This window comes from Leptopilina heterotoma, unplaced genomic scaffold, assembly GCF_015476425.1.
Source record: "Leptopilina heterotoma isolate Lh14 unplaced genomic scaffold, ASM1547642v1 Lhet_97, whole genome shotgun sequence".
NCBI lineage: Eukaryota > Metazoa > Arthropoda > Insecta > Hymenoptera > Figitidae > Leptopilina > Leptopilina heterotoma.
This window is the reverse complement of record NW_025111203.1, coordinates 906,175-917,113: the sequence shown is the minus strand read 5'-3', so window position 1 is coordinate 917,113 and position 10,939 is coordinate 906,175. Positions and strand designations below refer to the sequence as shown.

General features: G+C 38.2%; 1 protein-coding gene across 1 annotated transcript; it reads right to left on the bottom strand.

Annotated features, from left to right (window-relative positions):
• Positions 1–948: 948 nt before the first annotated feature.
• LOC122512268 lies at positions 949–4,987 on the bottom strand. The gene is made up of 3 exons (XM_043628008.1): positions 3,841–4,987; positions 2,109–3,694; positions 949–1,956 (listed from the first exon to the last, which is right to left on the bottom strand). Exons 1-3 carry the CDS (start codon positions 4,985–4,987, stop codon positions 949–951), a joined length of 3,741 nt encoding a protein of 1,246 aa, XP_043483943.1.
• Positions 4,988–10,939: the final 5,952 nt, after the last annotated feature.

The following is a 10,939-nucleotide window of genomic DNA, read 5'->3' as shown; positions in this document are numbered from 1 at the left end:
GTATTTAAAATAATTGATTTCTTTCGAAGAATTTTATTAAAATCTAAAAGAATAATTGAATTATTTGAATTAAATTTAATTAAAATTGTATTTAAAATAATCGATTTCTTTCGAACAACTTTATTAAAATATTTGAAAATAATTGAATTCCTGTGAAAAATTCGAATATTTTTGTAAATAATTAAATTCTTCCAGAGAATTTGAAAAAAACTATCTTTAAATAATTGTTTCTTTCGAGAAATTAAAATTAAAATTTTAGGAATAATTACATTTTTTGAGCAATTTGAAATCCTGCGATGAATGTTATTCTTTATGAAAATAATTGAATTCCAGTAAAAAATTCTAATATTTTTGAATATAGTGAAATTCTTCCAAAGAATTGAATGGATTGAACGAACTTACCTAAGTGATGCTCAATCCAAATTGTATGAGATGTCTCGTCCGAAAAGATCAAAAAACGTAGTAGTATCGTGGTACTGCTTGTTCCGCCACAGTAATTTTAAATAGTAGAAATTTTTGGCGCCACTGTCAGGTGTCGCCCCGGTCTCACTTCCTTTTCCAGCCATTATGTTTTAAAGCTTTCCGAAACTCGCATGTGGGGATGTTTAGGGTGAGGAGGGTGTGATCTTTTCGGACGAGACATCTCATACAATTTGGATTGAGCATCACTTAGGTAAGTTCGTTCAATCCATTCAATTGTATTTCGATGTCTCGTCCTCAAGATCAAAAAACGTAGATGTTTAAAGTCTTATGCGAGTTTGTTTCAATTAGAAAATTATTTATTGTTTGTAACTCGAATAATAAACAAAGTGTAAACTTTAGAACAAATTTTTTTTTTTTTTTTTTTTTTTTTTTTGAGCTGAACTATGCTCTTAGATTGAGACAGCTGATCTTATCTGGATAACGAAAGAATTAAATGATGATTTACAGAAAAATAAGAATTAGAGTTTAATTTAAGATCGCTGCTGCAAAAGTGGATGATTCGGCTAGGGGTCGATTATAGAATCTTGCGAATGTAGACGATGATGATGTCCATCCCGCCGCACGACGGATGATTTCTATGTTCGTTCCCTTGCGCGCTGCTGCTGATGTTGCAGCGTGCCTGGTGCTGTGAGCTGAGAAAATAGTGGTGTCCACACCAGTTTCCTCAAGAGTGTCTCGTATCCAACGGCTCACGGTTTGCGACGAGGCAGCATTGTGTGGTTTTTTATAACTAAGAAACAAATATCCCTTCGTTGGGTCTCCTGACCTTAGCCTTCTTGTTTTTCGGATATAGGCACGAAGTACTGACGCTGCACAAAGTTGCGGTTGGCCAGAAAATGTGGGAATCTCTAGATGCGGCTGAATTTTATTTCTACCCGATGTTTTGATCCTCTCAGTTATTTTAATTCGAATGGGTTCTTTACTGATATCAATGTTCTCCAGCTGGACTGCGGACAACGTCTGTATGCGTTGCGCAGTGATTAAAGCCAGTAAAGTTGCCAGTTTCTTGGTTAGTGCTTCAAGCGTTAGCTGATTATTCGGATATTGTGATGAGAGATGGTCTAAAACTGGTTTTGGGTCCCATGTTATATCGTACTTGTAGTTCTGCGGTTTCGAATTTGAAATTCCTTTGAAATATCTCGAGATATGCGGGTCCTTGCCTAGCTCGTTGCCCATTATGAGTGATATTGCTGCTCTGTAAATATTTGCAGCGCTGAAAGACTTGCATTCCTTCAGGACTTCAGTGAAGAATTTCATTACATTGGCAGTTGAATATTTGAATAATTCGATGTTCTCTTTTTGGCAAAATTCCCACCACAGTCTAATCGGTTTAGCGTACCGTTTCAACGTGCTCTCGGTGATTGACTGGATCATTACGTCAGCTGCTTCTTCGGTAGCTCCTCTCACGATGAACGCCTGCCTGATAGTAGAGCTACTACCAGGGAAAGATTCTGGTGTAGAGGGTGAGTCGATCTGTGAGGAGAAGACAGTAGATTAATATGAGGATCGAAATAAATTGGTTTTCCTACGACTAGTGACATAAATAAAGGGAACCAGGGTTGTGTTGGCCATCGAGGTGCAACTACAACCCCTTCCGCTTTATCTATTTTTATTTTTTGTAGTACTCGTAGTAATACACAAAACGGAGGAAACGCATAGAAAAAATAGCTTCCCCAATCAACAGTGAACGCATCTATAGTCGCAGAGTCTGGATCTCTGTGCCAAGAAATGTAGACATCACACTTAGTATTTGCCCTTGAAGCAAAGAGATCAAGATCAAAGTTCCCGAAATTTCTTTTGATCTTTGAGAAAGCCCAGGGTGACAGCTCCCATTCTGTCTCTGGTGGAAGAAGTCGAGATCCTTCGTCCGCCTCTTTATTTTCCTTTGAGGGTATATAAGAGGCGTAGACCCACAGTTCTCGTTCTTCACACCAGTTCCAGATGTCTCTGGAAATCTGAGTTAATGTCGGATACTGAATCCCCCCCATTCTATTCACGTAAGCGATGGCTGTTGTGTTATCCATTCGGAGTAGGATCTCACACGCAAGGTCTCTCTTGGCAAAACACTTTAGGCCCAAATGAGCTGCAATGAGTTCCAGCTGATTGATGTGCAGTTTGGATTCATTTTGATTCCAAGGGCCAGATGCTCGTTCACCTTCACTGTATGCTCCCCAACCAGTCAACGATGCATCTGTGAAAATCTCTTTCTTGAACTTCATTTCTCTTATTGGATTGTACGAGTCTATGATTTTCGCTGACCACCATTTTAGATCTGATTGTGCAAGCTTGGAAAGCGTAGTATGAGCTTTGTAATTGTTCCCAGAACTTTTCAAAGCTAGGTATTTTTCGCGCTCCAACCTTTTAGTGTGCAACCAACCATATCTTATGGCAGGGCATGCAGCGACCAGCGTGCCATTAAGTTGCGCTAGTTTTTCGATCGTACAATCGTCAGTTGCAAGAAACCTTGCAACTAGTTGAGAAATGGAGTTTCGTTTTTTATCAGTCAGTTCGATTCGAAATTTCGAACTATCGATAATGAACCCTAAAAAGGTGCATCGTTGTGCAGGTTTAACCTGGCTTTTGTTTTCGCTGATTATGAAGCCCAAGGATTCAAGGAGTTCTTGGACGATTGAAACGTGTGTGTTGCATTCGTCCTTGGAGCTGGCGATTATGAGTATATCGTCGAGATACACAACTAGAATTATTCCTCGACTTCTCAGCGTTTGGATGACAGGCTTGAGCAGCTTTGTGAATGTGAACGGCGCTGTGCAAAGACCAAATGGCAGGCATTTAAATTCGTAGATTATACCTAGAAAAGAAAAGCGTAGAAATTTTCTGTGATTTTTAGAGACAGGGACCATGAGATATGCGTCTTTGAGATCTAAAACTGCCATATGGCAATTCCTATATACGAGACGCAGAGCAGTTTTCATATCCTCAATTTTAAAATGTGACGTGGTTATAAATTTGTTCAGGGATTTTAAATTGAGTATGAAACGATTATCACCGCTGGATTTCTGTCTCAGGAAGAAGGGTGAGAGGAATTGATTATCACATGGTTTGCATCGCCATACGGCATCTATTTTTTCAAGGTCCGATATGGCTTTTGAGGTATTAAATTCCTCCTCTGATGTCAATTTTGGTGTACTAGGTGCAGTTAACTGCCACGGTTCGCTATCAAATGGTATTTTATAACCTTTGATGCAGTTCACTATGAATGGGTCGGAAGTTAATTTTTTCCACTTTTTAATAAAATATTTTAGGCGACCGGCCGTTTTGCTTACCTCTAGTTCCTCCGCTGGAAGTTCGATGTTTTGCGTGCACCCCGAGTTTCTTGGCGACCCCCCCTCTTCGAACTCGTGCGCGAGTAGTTCCTCTTGGGGGGGCCCCTCCAGTTTAAATGATGTTTAGGCATGTTTGGCGCTGATGACTTCGTGTATTTGCTCGATGTTTCTTTCGACGAACCAGGTCTCGAAATGTCTTTGCTCGACTTCTCCACTTCCTTGGCCGATTTCAACTTCTCAGCCAAATTTGCTCCGAATAGAAAGGTGTCTACGGGTGTTTCGTCGGCGATGGTTTTTAAACGTAAACTAAATGACGGAGTAATAAATGATCGTCGAGTTAAAGACAGGTTGTGTTGAAGGTCGATGAGAATTCTGCCCACATCACTCATTGTCTCAAACATTTCAGCAAAATCCTTAGCTTCCATTTGTTTACCAGATTTTTTGTTGTTTAGAATAGTCGTGAGTACACCACCCGTTGCACTGATAGCTGCTCCCAATTGTTTTTGAGAAGCCACTTGGTATTCATCTTTTTTTATGGCTGACGGGGTCATATTTGATTTCAACTCGGGATTGAGTATAGGTGCACTCATGGTGGGGCAATTTTCCGGTGGCTGGTGTTTTTTTATTAAATCACGTTTTGTGTCTTTTGACAGACCAGATTCTAAGAGTTTTGTCCATAGAGTGGCGATCGAATCGTGTATGGGAGCGCTGAGTTTGTTTTCATCGTCAGCGTCGTTTCCCAGCAATTTCAGAAGCTCGTTATCGCTTGTTACCAAGGGAGGTGTTTTGTCACCTGTTCGATTTGGAGCGCCATCTTGTTTTCCGGGACTTCGTGGACTGCTTCTCGACCTGGAGCGGCTTCTCGGAGAACGAGACGTGCCTCTCCGACTACGCTCTACGTCTCCATTTGCACTCGTGCTTGACCAAGACGTTCCTCGCAGGTAACGTTCATGATCTAAGCCTCCGGCATATCTGGATTCTCGATCCGATTCGCGTTTCTCTCGGTCGCGAATTTTTTGTTTGTGCGACGTACCTCGCTGGTGACGTTCTACGCTTGACGATTGTCTTCGTGAATCACTTGATGACGATGTACTTCTGCGTGAACGACGACCACGCTTCGATCTTTTTGACTCCTTTTTTAACCTCTTATTTTTCCCCGATGAGTGCTTTTTGTGGTGACGGCGATTATCTCTGGATGAAATAGACTCGTTCGAACTCATGTTTGTTATAAATTTCACTCAAAAAACTTAGAAACACTTAATTTTTTGTGAAAAAATACTTTTTTGTTTCACACGTGCATGTGTAGCGGAACGCACAGAATAACTTAATGGCTGGAAAAGGAAGTGAGACCGGGGCGACACCTGACAGTGGCGCCAAAAATTTCTACTATTTAAAATTACTGTGGCGGAACAAGCAGTACCACGATACTACGTTTTTTGATCTTGAGGACGAGACATCGAAATACAATTTAAAAGCAGCATTTTTTAAAATAATTGATTTTTTGAGGAATTGAAATTAATATTTTAAGAATATTTTTCGAGCAATTCCTGTAAAATTTTATTAAAAATAATTGAAATCCAGCGACGATTTCTTATGAAAATAATTGAATAGTTGTTAAGAATTTTATTAAAATTTTCAAAAATAATTGAATTTCTAAGAAGAGTTTTCTTATTTATGAAAATAATTGAATTATTGTGTAAATTTTATTAAAATGTTTAAAATTAGTTGGATTTCTGTGAAAAATTTTGTTATTTTTGAAAATAGTTGAATTCTTTATTAGAATTTTATAAACATTGTTTTAAATAATTAATTTTTTCGAAATATAATAAATATTATGAAAATTTTATTTTAAATAATTGAATTCTTGTGGGAAACTTTATTTTGTGAAAATAATTGAATTTTTCGATTAATTAATTTAAAATAGTATTAAAAATAATTGAAATTGTTCGATGAGTTTTATTATTTATGAAAATAATTGGATTCTTGCTTAGAATTTAATCAAAAATTTTTTTATAAAATTGGATTTCCATAAAAAATGTTCTTCTATGTAATAAATTAACTTTAAAACAAGTGCATAAGAAGATTAAAATAATCTTTATTAATGTAGAGATAAAGGAGTGTCCAGTTAATTATAAAGAGTAGTGAATTTAATTTTTAGTAAAATAAAGTGCAACGTTACAATTTATTGTATAGGTATAAATGCTATCTCCTGAATGTTTGGTCTGACTATATTCAAGTCTTACTACTGCGGAGCTGCACTAGAAACAGAATATGCTATGCAGTGAGCCACTGACGATGACGGTCAAAATTGCCCGACTACTTGATATATCAAGTAGTCGATAATAAAAATCGATAACTCTGTTAAAAATTATAGTAGATAATTCTTTATTCCAATTTTTAAAAAGATTATAAAATTTGCCATTAAATGATTCTAAACATAAGTTTTTTTATGAACAAAAAATAAATATAATTTTTGTTTTCAGTAGGGGAGAGGGCCCTAAGGTGGTCACCCATCTTTTGAACGACTCCCAGGTGCGAAAAGTTGGTCGGGCCATGGTCGCGCCGACCAAGTGGATAGTCGTGCCGACCTTGGCAACCAAAGGTCGGCCGAACTAGCGAATTGTAACACCCGCCGTCCAGTGGCTGACATGGTCGTGCCGACTATGGTAGCCAAAGTCGGGCCGACCAGGGGTGCCAAAGCTTTGCCGACCATGAGAAAGAAGGTCGGATTCACTTTGGCAACCTTGGTCGTGCCGACCTTGGCAGCCAAAAGTCGGCCGACCGATTGCAAAAAATTATTAATTATTTATTATTATTATTAATTATTATTATTCATTATTTATTTGTTTATTGTATACATCTTAACACTAAACGCAATCTTACACATAAATACAAATTAAAATTTCTAACGCTCGCAGGAATCGAACTCGCAACCTAACGCACCGAAGTCTAACACGCTAACCATTACGCTACGCTTACATGAAAGCCTAAGAACAAAAATGATTTTATAAGCTGCAACTTCAAACTGACCATCGGCCCGACTCTGGCCAAAGTCGGCCCGACCAAGTGAAATTAGGTTTTTTGCACTCTGGCTGCCATAGTTTTACCGACCGTCGGCCCGACTCAGGCCAGAGTCGGCCCGACCAATTAAAATTAGGTTTTTTAAACTCTGGCTGCCATAGTTTAACCCACCATCGGCCCGACTCAGGCCAGAGTCGGCCCGACCAACTAAAATTAGGTTCTCTAAACTCTGGCTGCCATAGTTTTACCGACCGTCGGCCCGACTCAGGCCAGAGTCGGCCCGACCAACTAAAATTAGGTTCTCTAAACTCTGGCTGCCATAGTTTTACCGACCGTCGGCCCGACTCAGGCCAGAGTCGGCCCGACCAAGTGAAATTAGGTTTTTTGCACTCTGGCTGCCATAGTTTTACCGACCGTCGGCCCGACTCAGGCCAGAGTCGGCCCGACCAATTAAAATTAGGTTTTTTAAACTCTGGCTGCCATAGTTTAACCCACCATCGGCCCGACTCAGGCCAGAGTCGGCCCGACCAACTAAAATTAGGTTCTCTAAACTCTGGCTGCCATAGTTTTACCGACCGTCGGCCCGACTCAGGCCAGAGTCGGCCCGACCAACTAAAATTAGGTTCTCTAAACTCTGGCTGCCATAGTTTTACCGACCGTCGGCCCGACTCAGGCCAGAGTCGGCCCGACCAAGTGAAATTAGGTTTTTTGCACTCTGGCTGCCATAGTTTTACCGACCGTCGGCCCGACTCAGGCCAGAGTCGGCCCGACCAATTAAAATTAGGTTTTTTAAACTCTGGCTGCCATAGTTTAACCCACCATCGGCCCGACTCAGGCCAGAGTCGGCCCGACCAACTAAAATTAGGTTCTCTAAACTCTGGCTGCCATAGTTTTACCGACCGTCGGCCCGACTCAGGCCAGAGTCGGCCCGACCAAGTGAAATTAGGTTTTTTGCACTCTGGCTGCCATAGTTTTACCGACCGTCGGCCCGACTCAGGCCAGAGTCGGCCCGACCAAGTGAAATTAGGTTTTTTGCACTCTGGCTGCCATAGTTTTACCGACCGTCGGCCCGACTCAGGCCAAAGTCGGCCCGACCAACTAAAATTAGGTTCTCTAAACTCTGGCTGCCATAGTTTTACCGACCGTCGGCCCGACTCAGGCCAGAGTCGGCCCGACCAACTAAAATTAGGTTCTCTAAACTCTGGTTGCCATAGTTTTACCGACCATCGGCCCGACTCAGGCCAAAGTCGGCCCGACCAACTAAAATTAGGTTCTCTAAACTCTGGCTGCCATACTTTAGCCGACCATCGGCCCGACTCAGGCCAGAGTCGGCCCGACCAACAGAAATTAGGTTTTTTGCACTCTGGCTGCCATAGTTTTACCGACCGTCGGCCCGACTCAGGCCAGAGTCGGCCCGACCAAGTGAAATTAGGTTTTTTGCACTCTGGCTGCCATAGTTTTACCGACCGTCGGCCCGACTCAGGCCAGAGTCGGCCCGACCAACTAAAATTAGGTTCTCTAAACTCTGGTTGCCATAGTTTTACCGACCATCGGCCCGACTCAGGCCAAAGTCGGCCCGACCAACTAAAATTAGGTTCTCTAAACTCTGGCTGCCATAGTTTTACCGACCGTCGGCCCGACTCAGGCCAGAGTCGGCCCGACCAAGTGAAATTAGGTTTTTTGCACTCTGGCTGCCATAGTTTTACCGACCGTCGGCCCGACCAAGTGAAATTAGGTTTTTTGCACTCTGGCTGCCATAGTTTTACCGACCGTCGGCCCGACTCAGGCCAGAGTCGGCCCGACCAACAGAAATTAGGTTCTCTAAACTCTGGCTGCCATAGTTTTACCGACCATCGGCCCGACTGAGGCCAGAGTCGGCCCGACCAACTAAAATTAGGTTCTCTAAACTTTGGCACCCATAGTCGGCCCAAACTTGGGTGGAAACAGTAACCAAAGTCGGCCCGACTTTGGCTGCCGACCTATTGGCAGCCATAGATGGGCCGACCTGCGCCCGACCTTCCAACTCTGGCGGCCGACCAAAATTCGCACCTGGGCTGTAGATTTCAAATGGAATTATATATAAAGGTCAATAATACGGCGTTTGAAACTTTATCTTATTACCTAACTTCCTATCATAAAGCTTTTTTATTTCATTAATAAAAAAAAAGTTATGGCACTTTTTAAAAAAAGTTGAAAATTCGACTTTTAAAAAAGTGGCCCCAAGGTGGTCACCATACAAAAATTCACTAAAAAAGTTTTAAAAAAATGTAAAAAACGTATTACTAAGTTGTTTATTTAATATTAATTGTTTTTCAGGATCACAGAAACATATTACATATTTTTTTTGCACTTTGTCCTTTCGTCAAAAATGATACTTTTTGTGTATGTATTAGATAGGTAAAATTTTGAAAATAATTCTATTTTATTATTATTCATCATAAAACTTAAAAATTGATAAAATTCACATTCACAGTGACAAATGTTGATAAATATGGCGTATAAACACATTTTCATAAAAAATCAGAAGTGACCACCTTGTGGCCAAAAAAGTGTCCACCTTAGGGCCAAGACACAATTTTTTAAACGTTAATGAAAAAATTGTTTAAAGCACAATATTAATTATATTTATTTGGAATATTATTGTACGATATATAAAGATAATTATAACGATTTTTACTAATTTAAAATGGTTAATTTCGATGATTTTAACACCCTGAGAAAAAAATTTCTCGATCATTTAAAAACAGAAATTTTACGACGTTCACGTTACAAAGAGACTCATACGACTATTTACCTCAAAACTTTACTAAAATCTTTGTCTTCTCAAATAATAACAATAACAAAAAACATTTAAAGATACTAACTAATATACAAAAATTTTCTTAGGGTGACCACCTTAGGGCCCTGACCACCTTGGGGCCCTCTCCCCTAAATTTTCATTGTCCAAGTTTAATGGGCTGCAATTTCTAGCCAATTTATAAGAAACATTATAAATGTTCTAATTTTAAGCTTTAAAATAATTTCAATCTCTAAAAACAAGAAAAATTATAAATGTTCGAATTTGAAGCTTTAAAATAATTTTAAACTCTAAAAACATTCTTATGATAGGTTAAAGTGAAATCGATTACAATTTACAATTCAATAAAAAATATGAGGATTAATAAATTAAAAATATTCTACAATTATTGTACAGAATGTTTTTAATTTATTGACTCTCATATTTTTGAATTTTGTTTTTACGTTTTGTAACTTTTCTATTCTAACGACAAAATTTTATACAGAGACCATAAAATACCTTCGTATAAAGTTTAAAAATAAATGATTACAACGATTGATTAATCGATATTTTTACCTGAGAAAATAACGTTAATAAAAATAAATAAAATATTTATATTTACCTATAATTAATAATTTAATAATATTAATGAAAATAAATAATTAAATAATAATTCAAAAATAGCGTTAATAAGTAAAAATTGCTAAAAATTAATTTTCTTTTCTACCAAACTGCTGTTTAATAAGAAATCATAATAATTAAAATTCGATTATGTTCATGTTCTTTAATCTTGAATATTTATCATCAATTATATAATTGAAACTAATAATAAATCAAATAAATTATTCGTTTATATATAAATATTCATGCAAATTTTAATTCGAAGTGATAATAACTTGAATAAATTATAATTCGAAATAAATCTTTTCGATTAAATATTAATTCGAAGGAACAAATTTTGAAAGACTGATAATTTTATCAAATGATTTTTATCGGATCGACAGATCCTTAAGAAACTAAGAAAAAGAAATTAAATTTTTTAGAGACAGAGTACAAAGAGATTTTTTTACAAGTTGATTTCAAACCTGAAATTATATTTCCTAAATTCAAAATAGCAGATCTAATAAGCAGTTTTAATTAAATAAGACTTAACTGTTTCTAAGAGATTTCGCAAATTTAATTACAGAATCGATTTCAGCGACTCCACGAATCCGTTGTATATATATATAACAAATTTCAAACGAACCCTAACAGTTTTTAAATAATTTAATCACATTCATTTGGCAATTTTCATTTTTCCAAGTCACTAATGGATTCTTGTTTAAATCACAATTTTACATAAAGTTTTTTAACTTTCGACAGGAATTAAAAGATT

Excerpts from the sequence above, each read along its gene's own strand:
- LOC122512268 (XM_043628008.1), bottom strand. The coding sequence starts at position 4,987 with ATGAGTTCGAACGAGTCTATTTCATCCAGAGATAATCGCCGTCACCAC. Across the intron at positions 3,695-3,840 it reads GAGGAACTACTCGCGCACGA|TGAACTGCATCAAAGGTTAT; the intron begins GTTCGAAGAGGG and ends ACCCATTCATAG. Across the intron at positions 1,957-2,108 it reads CGTTTTGTGTATTACTACGA|ATCGACTCACCCTCTACACC; the intron begins GTACTACAAAAA and ends TTCTCCTCACAG.